The sequence below is a fragment of the Oncorhynchus masou genome, chromosome 9 (assembly GCF_036934945.1).
Source record: "Oncorhynchus masou masou isolate Uvic2021 chromosome 9, UVic_Omas_1.1, whole genome shotgun sequence".
NCBI classification, from domain to species: domain Eukaryota; kingdom Metazoa; phylum Chordata; class Actinopteri; order Salmoniformes; family Salmonidae; genus Oncorhynchus; species Oncorhynchus masou.
Genome location: NC_088220.1, coordinates 53086379 through 53103941, shown reverse-complemented (window position 1 = coordinate 53103941; position 17563 = coordinate 53086379). Strand labels below are relative to the sequence as shown.

At 44.5% G+C, this 17563-nt stretch overlaps 1 protein-coding gene across 1 annotated transcript in view; it reads left to right on the top strand.

Annotated features, from left to right (window-relative positions):
* LOC135545250 (ankyrin repeat domain-containing protein 13B-like) overlaps window positions 1–15734 on the top strand; it is a 39908-nt gene extending 24174 nt beyond the window's left edge. Inside the window, exons 9-15 of the mRNA XM_064972880.1 lie at window positions 694–758; window positions 1182–1318; window positions 11299–11456; window positions 12377–12571; window positions 12868–13037; window positions 13562–13638; window positions 14424–15734. Coding sequence (XP_064828952.1) covers window positions 694–758; window positions 1182–1318; window positions 11299–11456; window positions 12377–12571; window positions 12868–13037; window positions 13562–13638; window positions 14424–14625 — 1004 coding nt within the window. The 3' untranslated portion in view covers window positions 14626–15734. The remainder of the gene's footprint in view (window positions 1–693; window positions 759–1181; window positions 1319–11298; window positions 11457–12376; window positions 12572–12867; window positions 13038–13561; window positions 13639–14423) is intronic.
* The last annotated feature ends 1829 nt before the right edge of the window (window positions 15735–17563 follow it).

Here is a 17563-nt window from a genome sequence, read left to right as displayed (position 1 = left end):
GTTTAAAAATCCCCTTGCATCAATACTGGTAATCTTCCACGTCTTGGCTTCGATGCAGTGAAAGTGTTGCAATTCAGAGCTGAGACAAGCGTGTGCAACACAAACTTTGATGTAAGTCATTCATTGACGTCATTGGGAGAATTGTGCAAAGATTTGAGTTGAGCGTGCTGATCTCAAGTCAGGCCCTAAATAAACTGGAGTGTATTCACGAGGAATCAAACGGAAGAAAATAGGCTGGAAGGGGGAAGGACTAACCTGAACTTGTCCAATAGGAACTGCTTGTTTTGGTTGCAAAACATTTAGCTATGGTTTGACCTAATAAAGAAGCTCTGATGGTGATAATTGCACAGGAGCCCCAATAAATGGCCCCTAAAGCATTTTCCACAGTAATTTCCTAGGCCAGAGAAGACTATTGTCCTTGCTATTGTCTGATCACTGGCCCGTCTCTCTCATAGCCCTCCCTCCAAGAACCCAACTCCTCCAGTCCCTTGCCTCATCTCCATCCCTCCAAAATTGACAAGAGACAGCAGTCGATAATTCTTAGGTTAGTGTTTGCAGACATAGAAATAGTATTAGTAGAACAGAGATTCCCACTCCCACTACCAGGTAGGTTCTACTAACCCTATTTCTATGGTCACAGACTTGTTCTGAGTTCCTCTCATGAATGTTCCACTGATGTGACCTTTTTCTCAGTCGGTAAGACGCCCCTGCAAAACTTCCTAGGGATCGCCGAGCAACACATGGGGCCCAACAATGGGGTTAGTGGTCATAGTCATCATTATCATCATTTTATCCAAACCATGATCCTCCTTATCATCCTCATCCTCCTCATCACCATCATCAATCCTAATCATCATCCTCATCCTCATCATTGTATAGGGATTTTACCTTATAGCCAGAGTGGCTGTCAATTTTGACATAAGTAAAGAGGTCCCTGAGCATCTCTTCTCTCTCAAATATTGATCACCATTTGAATTGTCTTTGAACAATCTTTATTCCCCTCTCTCATCCTCTCCCTCTCTTTCTTTCTCTCTCTTAACCCTCCCTCCTTTCATCCCTCTCTCTCTCTCTCTCTCTCGATCTCTTTCACTCTGTCTCAATCTCTTTCACTCTGTCTCTCTTACTCTATATCTCCCTCCCTCTCTCTCTCCCCATCCCCCTCCCTCCCCTTCTCTCAACAGGCCCTAGTGACTCAGATGTCATGTCCTGCCGTGACCAACCCCACAGCCCTGACAGCCGAGGAGTACTTCAATCCCAACCTGCCCCTGGGCACCCGAGATATTGGCCACCCCTGTCAACTCACCACCAAGACTCAGAGGTGACAGCGACAGCCATCCAAGCCCGTATAACACCCTCTATGCCTGGGGCCCTTGGCTATAATAGCCCTATCCAGAACCATACAACATGTCTGGATCCCAAATGGCACCCTATTCCCTTTATAGTGCATTTCATTTAACCAGGGCCCAAAGTAATGCATTATGTAGGGAATAGGGTGCAATTTTGGATGCAATCTACTGTAGGTCTCTGATCCTGTCAAGTGTTTTGGCTCTGTCCCATGCATGTACATGTTTTCTTTCTATCCAATCTACAGTATGTAGGCTGTGTGATCTGATAAATTACTATGAAAATTGAGATCACATCAATAGCCATTTAGAATTCTGCTGGTTATTGGATAGATTGTGACAAGACAACAGTGAGATGGTGTCCCAGCCCGATCACTAGGCTGCAAGTACATGATCTCATCAGTTGAACATAAACATTGATTGGTCTGAACAGAAACCAGTGCAACAAATGACAAAATGTGATCAATGTTCTAGGATGAGACAGAACTAGAGAACTCCAGTCTCTCACTGTATTTCAATATGCCTGCATGACCAACAAAGACTCGTTCTGTGGGACACGTTCCTTCATTTTACGTTTCCAAACAATTTGAGCCCTACAAAACAAGAGTCAGGAGTATTGTATAATATGCACACCACCATTCAAAAAGTTGGGGTCACAATGTCCTTGTTTTTGAAAGAAAAGCACTTTTTTTGTCCATTAAAATAACATCAAATTGATCAGAAATACAGTGTAGACATTGTTAATGTTGTAAACGACTATTGTAGCTGGAAACGGCTGATTTTTAAGGGAATATCTACATAGCCGTACAGAGGCCCATTATAAGCAACCATCACTCCTGTGTTCCAATTGCACGTTGTGTTAGCAAATGCAAGTTTATCATTTTAAAAGGCTAATTGATCATTAGAAACCCCTTTTGCAATTATGTTAGCACAGCTGAAAACTGTTGTGCTGATTAAAGAAGCAATAAAACTGTCCTTCTTTAGACTAGTTGAGTATCTGGAGATTCAGCTGGAACGGCTTTCGTCTGGTGGAAGAGAAGCGGACCAAAATGCAATGTGGTGGTTATTCATGTTCTTTAATAAACGAACTCGACATTAAATAACTAAACAAAACAATAAATGTGTGAAAACCTATACAGCCTATCTGGTGAACATAAACACAGAGACAGGAACAATCACCCACGAAATACTCAAAGAATATGGCTGCCTAAATATGGTTCCCAATCAGAGACAACGATAAACACCTGCCTCTGATTGAGAACCACTCCAGACAGCCATAGACTATGCTAGATACCCCCACTAAGCCACACACCCAACACTTAACAACACCCCAAGACAAGACACACCACAATAAACCCATGTCACACCCCGGCCTGACCAAATAAATAAAGACAAACACAATATACTACGACCAGGGCGTGACAGAACCCCCCTAAGGTGTGGACTCCCGGACGCACACCAAAAACCATAGGGGGGGGTCCGGGTGGGCGTCTGTCCATGGTGGCGGCTCCGGCGCAGGACGTGGACCCCACTCTATCAATGTCTTAGTCCCTCCTCCTCGCGTCCTTGGATAGTCCACCCTCGCCACCGACCATGGCCTAGTAGTCCTCACCCAGAACCCCACTGGACTGAGGGGCAGCTCGGGACTGAGGGGCAGCTCGGGACTGAGGGGCAGCTCGGGACTGAGGGGCAGCTCGGGACTGAGGGGCAGCTCGGGACTGAGGGGAAGCTCGGGACTGAGGGGAAGCTCGGGACTGAGGGGAAGCTCGGCACTGAGGGGAAGCTCGGCACTGAGGGGAAGCTCGGCACTGAGGGGAAGCTCAGCACTCAGAGGAAGCTCAGGCAGGTAGTTGGATCCGGCAGATCCTGGCCGGCTGGCGGTTCTGGCAGATCCTGGCTGACTGGCGGATCTGGAAGAGTCTGGTTGACTGGCAGATCTGGAAGAGTCTGGTTGACTGGCAGATCTGGAAGAGTCTGGCTGACTGGCAGATCTGGAAGAGTCTGGCTGACTGGCGGATCCTGGCTGACTGGCAGATCTGGAAGAGTCTGGCTGACTGGCAGATCTGGAAGAGTCTGGCTGACTGGCGGATCTGGAAGAGTCTGGAAGAGTCTGGCGGATCTGGAAGAGACTGGCGGATCTGGAAGAGACTGGCTGACTGGCGGATCTGGAAGAGTCTGGCTGACTGGAGGATCTGGAAGAGTCTGGTGGATCTGGAAGAGTCTGGCTGACTGGCAGATCTGGAAGAGTCTGGCTGACTGGCGGATCCTGGCTGACTGGCAGATCTGGAAGAGTCTGGCTGACTGGCGGATCTGGAAGAGTCTGGCTGACTGGCGGATCTGGAAGAGTCTGGCTGACTGGCGGATCTGGAAGAGTCTGGCTGACTGGCGGATCCTGGCAGACTGACAGCTCTGGCTGCTCCATGCTGACTGGCGGCTCTGGCTGCTCCATGCAGACTGGCGGCTCTGGCTGCTCCATGCAGACTGGCGGCTCTGGCTGCTCCATGCAGACTGGCGGCTCTGGCTGCTCCATGCAGACTGGCGGCTCTGGCTGCTCCATGCAGACTGGCGGCTCTGGCTGCTCCATGCAGACTGGCAGCTCTGGCAGCTCCATGCAGACTGGCAGCTCCTTGCAGACTGGCAGCTCCTTGCAGACTGGCAGCTCCTTGCAGACTGGCAGCTCTGGCTGTTCCATGAAGACTGGCAGCTCTGGCTGCTCCATGCAGACTGGCAGCTCTGGCTGCGCTAAACATGCAGGAGACTCCGGCAGCGCTGTAGAGGCGGAAGGCTCTGGCAGCGCTAAACAGGCAGGAGACTCCAGCAGCGCAGGAGAGGAGGAAGGCTCTGGCTGCGCTGAATAGGTGGGAGACTCCGGCAGCGCTGTAGAGGAGGAAGGCTCTGGCTGCACTGAACAGGCGGGAGACTCCGGCAGCGCAGGAGAGGAGAAAGGCTCCGGCAGCGCTGAACAGGCGGGAGACTCCGGCAGTGCAGGAGAGGAGGAAGGCTCGGGCAGCGCTGAACAGGCGGGAGACTCCGGCAGCGCAGGAGAGGAGGAAGGCTCCGGCAGCGCTGGAGAGGCGAGTCGCACTGTAGGCCTGATGCGTGGTGCTGGCACTGGTGGTACTGGGCCGAGGACACGCACAGGAAGCCTGGTGCGGGGAACTGCCACCGGAGGGCAGGTGTGTGGAGGTGGCACAGGATGGGCTAGACCGTGAAGGCGTACTGGAGATCTTGAGAGCAGTGCTGGCACAGTACGTGCAAGGCTAGCGAGGTGCACAGGAGGCCTGGTGCGTGAGGCTGGCACCATCTTCACCAGCTGACTAACACGCACCTCAGGACGAGTATGGAGCGCTGACCCAGGTGCCATCAAATCCTGACACGCTCCGTCGGGCGAATTCCATGCTTAAAGCACCAACACAGCAACTCCCTCATTTCTCTCTCCTCCAATTTCCCTATTAACTCCTTCACAGTCTCTGCTTTGCTCACCTCCAACACCGGCTCTGGTTCTGGTCTCCTCCTTGGCTCCTCACGATAAACAGGGAGAGTTGGCTCAGGTTTGACTCCTGACTCTGCCACACTCTCCCTGAGCCCCCCCAAGAAATGTTTGGGGCTGACTCTCGCGCTTCCATCCGCGTCGCCGTGCTGCCTCCTCATACCGGCGCCTCTCCGCTTTCACCGCCTCCAGTTCTACTTTGGGGCGGCGATATTCTCCAGGCTGAGCCCAGGGTCCTTCTCCATCCAATTCGTCCTCCCATGTCCATTCCTCTCTTTGTTTCTCCTGCTGTTGCTGTTGCCTGTTACCACGCCGCTTGGTCCTGTTGTGGTGGGTGATTCTGTAACGGCTTTCGTCTGGTGGAAGAGAAGCGGACCAAAATGCAGCGTGGTGGTTATTCATGTTCTTTAATAAACAAACTCGACATGAAATAACTAAACAAAACAATAACTGTGTGAAAACCTATACAGCCTATCTGGTGAACATAAATACAGAGACAGGAACAATCACCCACGAAATACTCAAAGAATATGTCTGCCTAAATATGGTTCCCAATCAGAGACAACGATAAACACCTGCCTCTGATTGGGAACCACTCCAGACAGCCATAGACTATGCTAGATACCCCCACTAAGCCACACACCCAACAACACCCCAAGACAAAACACACCACAATAAACCCATGTCACACCCCGGCCTGACCAAATAAATAAAGACAAACACAATATAATACGACCAGGGCGTGACATCAGCATTTGTGGATTTGATTACTGGCTCAAAATGGCCAGAAACAAAGACCTTTCTTCTGAAACTCGTCAGTCTATTCTTGTTCTGAGAAATGAAGGCTATTCCATGCCAGAAATTGCCAAGAAACTGAAAATCTCGTACAACGCTGTGTACTAGTCCCTTCACAGAACAGCACAAACTGGCCCTAACCAGAATAGAAAGATGTGTGGGAGGCCCCGGTGCACACCTGAGCAAGAGGACAAGTACATTAGAGTGTCTAGTTTAAGAAACAGATGCTTCACAAGTCCTCAACGGGCAGCTTCTTTAAATAGTACCCGCAAAACACCAGTCTCAACGTTAACAGTGAAGAAGCGACTCTGGGATGCTGGCCTTCTAGGCAGAGTTGCAAAGAAAAAGCCATATCTCAGACTAGCCAATAAAAATAAAAGATTAATATGGGCAAAAGAACGAAGACACTGGACAGAGGAAGGTTGGAAAAGTGTTATGGACAGATGAATCTAAGTTTGAGCTGTTCGGATCACAAAGAAGAATATTCGTGAGACGCAGAAAAAAATTAAGATGCTGGAAGAATGATTGACGCCATCTCAAGCATGCTGGAGGCAAGGCGATGGTCTGGGAGTGTTTTGGTGGCGGTAAAGTGGGAGATTTGTACAGGGTAAAAGGGATCTTGAAAAAGGAAGGCGATCACTCCATTTTGCAACACCATGCCATACCCTGTGGACAGTGCTTAATTGGAGCCAATTTCCTGTTACAACAGGACAATGACCCAAAGCACAGCTCCAAACTATGCAAGAACTATTTAGGGAAGAAGCAGTCAGTTGGTATTCTGTCTATAATGGAGTGGCCAGCACAGCCACCGGCTCTCAAATCTATTGAGCTGTTGTGGGAGCAGCTTGATCGTATGGTACATAAAAAGTGCCCATCAAGCCAATCCAACTTGTGGGAGGTGATTCAGGAAGTATGGGGTGAAATCTCTTCAGATTACCTCAACAAATTGACAACTGGAATGCCAATGGTCTGCATGGCTGTAATTGCTGCAAATTGAGGATTCTTTGACGAAAGCAAAGTTTGAAGGACAAAATTATTATTTTAATTAAAAATCATTATTTATAACCTTGTCAACGTCTTGACTATATTTCCTATTCATTTTTCAACTAATTTCATGTATGTTTTCATGGAAAACAAGGACATTTCTAAGTGACCCCAAACTTTTGAATGGTAGATATCCAGTCAAAAGTTTGGACACACCTAGTCATTCAAGGGTTTTTGTTTATTTTTCTACATACATTGTTTATTTTTCTACGTAGAATAATAGTGAAGATATCAAAACTATGAAATAACACATATGGAAACATGTAGTAACCAAAAAAGTGTTAAACAAATCAAAATGTAGAGTACGTTATATATTTGAGATTCTTCAAAGTAGTCCCCCATTGTCTTAATGACAGCTTTGCACGCTCTTGGTATTCTCTCAACCAGCTTCACCTGGAATACTTTTCCAACAGTCTTGAAGGAGTTCCCAAATATGTTGAGCACTTGTTGGCTGCTTTCCTTCACTCTGCAGTCCAATTCATCCCAAACCATCTCAATTGGATTGAGGTTGGGTGATTATGGAGGCCAGGTTATCTGATGCAGCATTCTATCACTCTCCTTCTTGGTCAAAAGCCCTTACACAGCCGAGAGGTGTTGGGTCATTGTCCTGTTGAAAAACAAATGATAGTCCCACTAAGCGCAAACCAGATGGGATGGAGTATCACTGCAGAATGCTGTGGTAGCCATGCTGGTTAAGTGTGCCTTGAATTCTAAATAAATCACTGACAGTGTCAGCAGAAAAGCACCTCCACACCATCACACCTCCTCCATGCTTCATGGTGGGAATCACACATGCAGAGATCATCCGTTCACCTACTCTGCGTCTCACAAAGACATTCCGGTTGGAACCAAAAATCTAAAATTCAGACCAAAGGATAGATTTCCACCGGTCTAATGTCCACTGCTCGTGTTTCTTGGTCCAAGCAAGTCTCTTTTTCTTATTGGTGTCCTTTAGTAGTGGTTTCTTTGCAGCAATTCGACCATGAAGGCCTGATTCACACCGTCTCCTCTGAACAGTTGATGTTGAGATGTGTCTATTACTTGAACTCTGTGAAGCATTTATTTGGGCTGCAATTTCTTAGGCTGGTAACTCTAATGAACTTATCCTCTGCAACAGAGGTAACTCTGGGTCTTCCTTTCCTGTGGCTGTCCTCATGAGAGCCAGTTTCATCATAGAGCTTGATGGTTTTTTACAACTGCACTTGAAGAAAGTTCTTGACATCTTTCAGATTGACTGACCTTCGTTTCTCTTTGCTTATTTTAGATGTTCTTGCCATAATATGGACTTGGTTTTTTACCAAATAGGGCTATCTTCTGTATACCACCTCTACCTTGTCACAACACAACTGATTGGCTCAAACGCATTAAGAAGGAAAGAAATTCCACATTGCTTTTAACAAGGCACGCCTGTCAATTGAAATCCATTCCAGGTGACTTCCTCATGGAGCTGGTTGAGAAAATGCCAAGAGTGTGCAAAACTGTCATCAAGGCAAAAGGTGTGTACTTAGAAGAATCTTAAATAGAAAATATATTTTGATTTGTTTAACACTTTAACACTTTTTGGTGACAAAATGATTCCATATGTGTTATTTCAAAGTTTTGATGTCTTCACTATTATTCTACAATGTAGAAAATACAAACCATTGAATGAGTGGGTGTGTCCAAACTTTTGACTGGTACTGTACATACAGTGCATTCGGAAAATATTCAGAACCCTTGACATTTTCTACAATTTTTAAGTTACAGCCTTATTCTAAAATGGAAGAAATTGTTTTTTTTCCTTCATCAATCTACACATAATACCCCATAACAATTTTTTTAAAATGTTTTCAAATGTATGAAATGAAAAAAAAAACGGAAATATCACATTTACATACGGTGCCTTGCGAAAGTATTCGGCCCCCTTGAACTTTGTGACCTTTTGCCACATTTCAGGCTTCAAACATAAAGATATAAAACTGAATTTTTTTGTGAAGAATCAACAACAAGTGGGACACAATCATGAAGTGGAACGACATTTATTGGATATTTCAAACTTTTTTAACAAATCAAAAACTGAAAAATTGGGTGTGCAAAATTATTCAGCCCCTTTACTTTCAGTGCAGCAAACTCTCTCCAGAAGTTCAGTGAGGATCTCTGAATGATCCAATGTTGACCGAAATGACTAATGATGATAAATACAATCCACCTGTGTGTAATCAAGTCTCCGTATAAATGCACCTGCACTGTGATAGTATCAGAGGTCCGTTAAAAGCGCAGAGAGCATCATGAAGAACAAGGAACCCACCAGGCAGGTCCAAGATACTGTTGTGAAGAAGTTTAAAGCCGGATTTGGATACAAAAAGATTTCCCAAGCTTTAAACATCCCAAGGAGCACTGTGCAAGCGATAATATTGAAATGGAAGGAGTATCAGACCACTGCAAATCTACCAAGACCTGGCCGTCCCTCTAAACTTTCAGCTCATACAAGGAGAAGACTGATCAGAGATGTAGCCAAGAGGCCCATGATCACTCTGGATGAACTGCAGAGATCTACAGCTGAGGTGGGAGACTCTGTCCATAGGACAACAATCAGTCGTATATTGCACAAATCTGGCCTTTATGGAAGAGTGGCAAGAAGAAAGCCATTTCTTAAAGATATCCATTAAACGTGTCGTTTAAAGTTTGCCACAAGCCACCTGGGAGACACACCAAACATGTGGAAGAAGGTGCTCTGGTCAGATGAAACCAAAATTGAACTTTTTGGCAACAATGCAAAACGTTATGTTTGGCGTAAAAGCAACACAGCTCATCACCCTGACCACACCATACCCACTGTCAAACATGGTGGTGGCAGCATCATGGTTTGGGCCTGCTTTTCTTCAGCAGGGACAGGGAAGATGGTTAAAATTGATGGGAAGATGGATGGAGCCAAATACAGGACCATTCGCGAAGAAAACATGGAGTCTGCAAAAGACCTGAGACTGGGACAGGGATTTGTCTTCCAACAAGACAATGATCCAAAACATAAAGCAAAATCTACAATGGAATGGTTCAAAAATAAACATATCCAGGTGTTAGAATGGCCAAGTCAAAGTCCAGACCTGAATCCAATCGAGAATCTGTGGAAAGAACTGAAAACTGCTGTTCACAAATGCTCTCCATCCAACCTCACTGAGCTCGAGCTGTTTTGCAAGGAGGAATGGGAAAAAAATTCAGTCTCTCGATGTGCAAAACTGATAGAGACATACCCCAAGCGACTTACAGCTGTAATCGCAGCAAAAGGTGGCGCTACAAAGTATTAACTTAAGGGGGCTGAATAATTTTGCACGCCCAATTTTTCAGTTTTTGATTTGTTAAAGTTTGAAATATCCAATAAATGTCATTCAACTTCATAATTGTGTCCCACTTGTTGTTGATTCTTCACAAAAAAATATAGTTTTATATCTTTATGTTTGAAGCCTGAAATGTGGCAAAAGGTCGCAAAGTTCAAGGGGGCCGAATACTTTCGCAAGGCACTGTAAGTATTCAGACACTTTACTCAGTACTTTGTTGAAGCACCTTTGGTAGCGATTACAGCACTGAGTCTTCTTGGGTATCACGCTACAAGCTTGGCACACCTGTATTTGGGGGAGTTTCTCCAATTCTTCTCTGCAGATCCTCTCAAGCTCTGTCAGAGTCGATGTGGATCGTCGCTGCACAGTTAATTTCAGGTCTCTCTAGAGATGTTTGATCGGTTTCAAGTCCGGGCACTGGCTGGACCACTCTATGACATTCAGAGACTTGTCCCGAAGCCACTCCTGCGTTGTCTTGGCTGTGTGCTTGGGGTCATTGTCCTGTTGTAAGGTGAACCCAGTCTGAGGTCCTGAGTGCTCTAGAGCAGGTTTTTATCAAGGATCTCTCTGTACTTAGCTCCGTTCATCTTTGCCTCGATCCTGACTAGTCTCCCAGTCCCTGCTGCTGAAAAACATCCCCACAGCATGATGCTGCCACCACCATGCTTCACCGTAAGGATGGTGCCAGGATTCCCCGAGACGTGATGCTTGGCATTCAGGCCAAAGTGTTCAATCTTGGTTTCATCAGACCAGAGAATATTGTTTCTCATCGTGTGAGAAACAATGGCAAACTTTTGGCAAACTCAAAGTGGGCTGTCATGTGCCTTTTTACTGAGAAGTGGCCCCTCTACCATAAAGTCCTGATTGGTGGAGTGCTGCAGAGATGGTTGTCCTTCTGGAAGGTTCTCCCATCTCCACAGAGGAACTCTAAAGCTTTGTCAGAGTGACCATCAGGTTTTTGGTCACCTCCCTGACCAAGGCCCCTCTCCCCCAATTGCTCAGTTTGGCTGAGCGGCCAGCTCTAGGAAGAATCTTGGTGGTTCCAAACTTCTTCCATTTAGGAATGATGGAGGACAGTGTATTCTTTGGGACCTTCAATGCTGCAGAAATATTTTGGTACCCTTCCACAGATCTGTGCCTCGACAAATTTCTAAAAACCTGTTTTTGCTTTGTCATTATGGGGTGTAGATTGTTGAGGCAATTTGTTTGTATTTAATACATTTTAGAATAAGGCTGTAACGTAAAATGTGGAAAATTCTTGGGGGTCTGAATACTTTCCGAATGCACTGTACATGTTTCCCGGTTTCCTCAGGTTCAAGGCTAAGCTGTGGCTGTGTGAGGCCCATCCTCTGTCCCTCGCGGAGCAGGTGGCACCCATCATTGACCTCATGGCCATCTCCAATGCTCTCTTCGCCAAGCTCAGGGATTTCATTACCCTGCGACTGCCACCTGGATTCCCTGTCAAGATCGGTGAGAGAGTAGAGTACACTCCTGTAACCAGATAGTCTGCATCCTAAAGAGATGGCACATCATGGTAGTTAAAGTGGAAAAAACCGGGAGTGGGGGATTATCAAAAGTAGACTAGTGGTGTAAAGTACTTAAGTAAAAATACTTTAAAGTACTACTTAATTCATTTTTGGGTGTATCTATACTTTACTATTTACATTTTTGACAACTTTTGCTTTTACTTCACTACATTTCTAAAGATAATAATGTACTTTTTACTCCATACATTTTCCCTGACACCCAAAAGTACTCCTACATGTTTAGGAAAGTGGTCCAATCCACATACTTATCAAAAGGACATCCCGGTTCATTCCTACTGTTTCTGATCTGGCTCATTCGCTAAACACAAATGCGTAATTTCTAAATGATGTCTGAGTGTTGGAGTGTGCCCCTGGCTATTCGTCAATTTAAAAAAACAATAACATTATAACATGGTTAATATAAGGAATGTGATTTATACTTTTACATTTGACTCTTAAATGTATTTTAGGAATGACATTTACTTTTGATACTTAAGTATATTTAAAACCAAATACTTTTCTACTTTAACTCAAGTAGTTTTTTCCTGGGTGACTTACACTTTTACTTAAAGCATTTTCTATTAAGGTATCTTTACTTTTACTCAAGTATGACAATTTAATGACTTTTCCACCACTGAAGCAGACCCACCTGTCCTTATGCCATGTTGGACATTCTGGCTACTCCTTAAATTCATTCAGATTCTTCCTCAAATATGGTTAATTGGGATATGCCAAAATGTGGAAATTTGAGCTCTTAACATGTATGGAAGATTTACACCTATTGCACATTAATTATGAATCCAGTGATAATCATAAATCCTAAACATCTCTGTCACTGTCTCTGTCATCTCTTCATCTTCTCAGAAATTCCCATCTATCACATCCTGAATGCCCGGATCACCTTTGGGAACCTGAACGGGTGTGAGGAGGGGTCGGTGACAGGGCCGGGCAGGGTGGAGGGGGAGGTGGATGGACAGAAGGACAGCAGCCCCAGGACTGACACAGACACCCCCTCCCCAGGCAGTGACTCTTCTAGTGTCTCCAGCTCCAGCTCCACAAGTGAGAAACACACACATGGACACATACACACAGACACTCACACACTCACACTCACACTCACATTCACACTCACACTCACATTCACACTCACACTCACCCACCCACCCACCCACCCAACCACCCACCCAACCACCCACACACACACACAATCCATATTTACTCTACAATTGGGGCCAGGAGTGTTTCCCAACCTTATGACTTGCTCAGGACAAAGTTATTTTTCTTTTAATCTAAGAAAATTCAAGAATGACCCATAACATCCCATCACTCCTGTCCTGTGTCTCTCCTCCATGCAGCATCATGTCGTGGAGGGGAGATCCCCCCATGTGTGTTCGAGCCCCCTCAGGGTTACACTGTGCTGGGAGGCAACCAGAGGGACAACAACATGCGTGGTGATGAGGAGGAGGATCTGCTGCAGTTTGCCATCCAACAGAGTCTGCTGGAGGCTGGCTCGGAGTACGACCAGGTCAGACTCACTCTGGCCCCTCATAGGGATAACTGCCATCTCAAAACCTGGCTCGTCTCCATTAAAGAACACAAAGGAAAATGGAAATGAGCGTCCAGGTTGTCCCTACATGTTTTGTTTGTTTCCTGCCACTTGGTGCCTAATGAACACAAAGTATGGTATGATGGTAGTCCTCTTCATTCCTCAGTGGAACATAAAGCATCGTATGGTTGTTTTGTAACCTTAACTCTGAAGTAATACTGTATTTTGGGGGCTCATTCGGGATGTTAATCAACTACATGCACATTGTATTAGTAGTGTGTACAGTTGTGCAAAGAGCTACAAATTCCATATACACTGTAAAGACTTGTGTACGACTGTCCTAATCCGCTAGCTAGACAAACAGCTGACTCAGTATCCTAGGGCATAATCCAGTGTCAACACTGAGATTGAAACATTGAAATGACAGGAAAGTTTGGTGAGTCTTCTTGTTGACTTGGACTATCTCTCTGACTCTGTCTGTCGACTTCCTGGTCTGTGTATAGGTGACTATCTGGGAGGCGCTGACCAACAGCAAGCCCAGCACACGTACTCTTCCCTGTGACCCCAGTCGCCTGCAAAGGTATGTACTTTCTCCGCGCTCGACTCGCTACCCTTCTCAGCCTTTGTTTGCCAAAGCCTTGGCTCGTCCTTCTCCAGCACACTGGAGGCCAGGGAGCTTCCTGGCTGCGTTCACAGCACACAATGTCACTGTTGACTCACTCCCAGTCATGCACACACTGTTGTCTTTGTCTGCATTCCCTGCACCTCATACAGTAGATACACTCTGAGTGACTGGCCCCCACTGATATACAGTAACTCTGCCTCTCTCCTGTATGCCCTCTCTGGGAACAATACACTGCATGTTACATCAACTCAAACTAGCACAATTATGTGTGTGTGTGTGTTTTGGTTTTACTATCCTTGGTTTTTACCAGAGGTCCTCACAAGGAGAGTATAAGGATACGTAGGGACATTTCGCCATTCTCCAAAAGGAAAAGGGCTATTCTAGTCTTGGGTTAGGTTTAGGGTTAGAATTAGTGGTTAGGTTTAGGGGTTTGGGGTTAAGGTTAGGGACAATTATGATTTTTGAATGGGAATCAATTGTTTGGTCCCCACAAGGATAGTAAAACAAAAGTGTGTGTGTGTGTCGGTGTCGGTGTTGGTGTGTGTGTTTGCATGTACGTGTGTGCATGCACATGACAACCCCTCTTTCCTACTCAAATTATGTCCTGTCAAAATGAATCTAGGTCCACCATATTTGTCAACCATTTCCACTGTCACTGTCAATTCCTCTATTCTCCTTATACAATAACCAGGTTTCCAACCTCATTGTCTCCAACCCACCCACCCGCACTCTTGCTCCAGGACTCCCCAGCACAGGCCTTGCCCTCCAGCCAGCCTCTGCAACACGCCCGCCAATAAGCCCCCCACAACCTGCAGCTACGACCAGCAGCTCCGCCTGGCAATGGAAATGTCGGCGCGGGAGCTGGCAGAGGCCGAGCTACGGCGACGGCAAGAGGAGGAGGAGCTGCAGCGGATCATCCAACTGTCACTCTTGGAGAAATGACAGCCTGATTGGCCAGATGGGCTCTAGGAGGTATGGGAGAGGAGGAGGGTGGAGGTCCAGAGAGGGTAGTCAATAAGTTCACTCTACTCCTGGCTGTGACAGCCTTGCTCCTCCGACCATCCCATATCCCCTTTCACACTGCACTCCTTCAATAAGAGCCTGTCTGTGTGGCACAACAGGGCTCTACAGTGCTGATACAGCTACAGTACAACTACTCTCTGGTGCCACTCTGCACTCGCAGTCAGTGCAAGTTTACAACAAGAAACAAGAAGAAACACTTTTAATGGAATGCTACATTGCCCGACCACATCAGTGGGCTAGGGTAATACAAATTGTGTTTGTGAAGGCCACTCTTTAATAAATGGCCCTGTGATTGGGGTATAGGGTTTGTGTCCACTTCACAGACCTGGGTCTTATTCATTGGGCACCAATGAAAGAAAATGTAATGAAACAGGGATGGACTACCTGAAATTGTCCAATAGAAACACTTGTTTTTGTTTACCATTGCAAATCATTCTGCTGTGCCCTAGTGAATACTGCCCTCTGTGTGCTGCCCCCCCTGATTTGCACAAAATTGAAAGTACTGTAATTAGACTGTGGATGGACACTTGATGACTGTTAATGGTTCTAATAAGTAGAGAGATACAATAATAACCAGATAGAGTTCATGTTAATATGTTAACACTATGACAGGAGTTCATGTTAATATGATAACACTATGACAGGAGTTCATGTTAATATGTTAACACTATGACAGGAGTTCATGTTAATATGATAACCCTATGACAGGAGTTCATGTTAATATGATAACCCTATGACAGGAGTTAATGTTAATATGATAACACTATGACAGGAGTTAATGTTAATATGATAACACTATGACAGGAGTTCATGTTAATATGATAACACTATGACAGGAGTTAATTCTAATATGATACGAGTTCATGTTAATATGATAACACTATGACAGAAGTTAATGTTAATATGATAGGAGTTAATGTTAATATGATAACACCATGACAGTAGTTCATGTTAATATGATAACACTATGACAGGAGTTAATGTTAATATGATAACACTATGACAGGAGTTCATGTTAATATGATAACACTATGACAGGAGTTAATTCTAATATGATACGAGTTCATGTTAATATGATAACACCATGACAGTAGTTCATGTTAATATGATAACACTATGACAGGAGTTAGTATTAATATGATAACACTATGACAGGAGTTCATGTTAATAATGGATAACACTATGACAGGAGTTCATGTTAATATGATAACACTATGACAGGAGTTCAAATATGATAACACTATGACAGGAGTTCATGACAGACAGAGTTCATGTTAATATGATAACACTATGACAGGAGTTAATGTTAATATGATAACACTATGACAGGAGTTAATGTTAATATGATAACACTATGACAGGAGTTCATGTTAATATGATAACACCATGACAGTAGTTCATGTTAATATGATAACACTATGACAGGTTCAGTTAATATGATAACACTATACAGGAGTTAATATGATAACACTATGACAGAGTTCATGTTAATATGATAACCCTATGACAGGAGTATGTTATTCATGTTAATATGTTAACATAACACTATGACAGGAGTTAATGCTAATATGATAACACTATGACAGAAGTTAATGTTAATATGATAACACTATGACAGGAGTTAATGTTAATGTGATAACACTATGACAGGAGTTCATGATAATATGTTAACACTATGACAGGAGTTCATGTTATTATGTTAACACTATGACAGGAGTTCATGTTAATATGATAACACTATGACAGGAGTTCATGTTAATATGATAACACTATGACAGGACTTAATGTTGATATGATAACCCTATGACTGGAGTTCATGCTAATATGATAGGAGTTAATGTTAATATGATAACACATGACAGGAGTTCATGTTAGTTAATGTTAATATGATAACACTATGTCAGGAGTTAATGTTAATATGATAACACAATGTCAGGAGTTATGTTAATATGTTATGTCAGGAGTTATAACATGACAACACAATGTCAGAAGTTATTGTTAATATGATAAACCTATGACAGGAGACTGGTTCGTTGGCAGCTCGTCTGCTCACAGTTACAGCATCCTAAACAGTTACAGCATCCTAAACCTTTCAATGTGTACGACCATCATGCAGCTGCTGTTGCTCACCCTTTGGACTCCGTAGGGGCTGAAATAACCTTTTATGTGAAGCCATACTATATGGCTTCACATAAATGAATATATACTGAAGAAAAACATAAATGCACATGCAACAATTTCAAACATTTTACTGAGTTACAGTTCATATAAGGAAATTGTTAATTGAAATATATGCATTAGGCCATAATCTATGGATTTCACATGATTGGGAATACTGATATGCATCTGTTGCTCACAGATAACATAAAAGTAGGGGAGGGGATCAGAAAACCAGTCAGTATTTGGTGTGACCACCATTTGCCTCATGCAGCAGGACACATCTCCTTTGCATAGAGTTGATCAAGCTTTTTATTGTGACCTGTAGAATGTTGTCCCACTCCTCTTCAATGGCTGTGCGAAGTTGCTGGATATCGTATACTTCGATCCAGAGCATCCCAAACATGCTCAATGGGTGACATGTCTGGTGAGTATGCAGGCCATGGAAGAACTGGGACATTTTCAGCTTCCAGGAATTGTGTACAGATCCTTGCGACATGGGGCCGTGCATTATCATGCTGCAACGTGAGGTTATGGCGGCAGATGAATGGCACGACAATTGGCCTCAGGATCTCATCACGGTATCTCTGTGCATTCGGATAAAATGCAATTGTGTTCGTTGTCTGTAGCTTATGCCTGCCCAAACCATAACCTCACCGCCACCATGGGGCACTCTGTTCACAACATTGACATCAGCAAA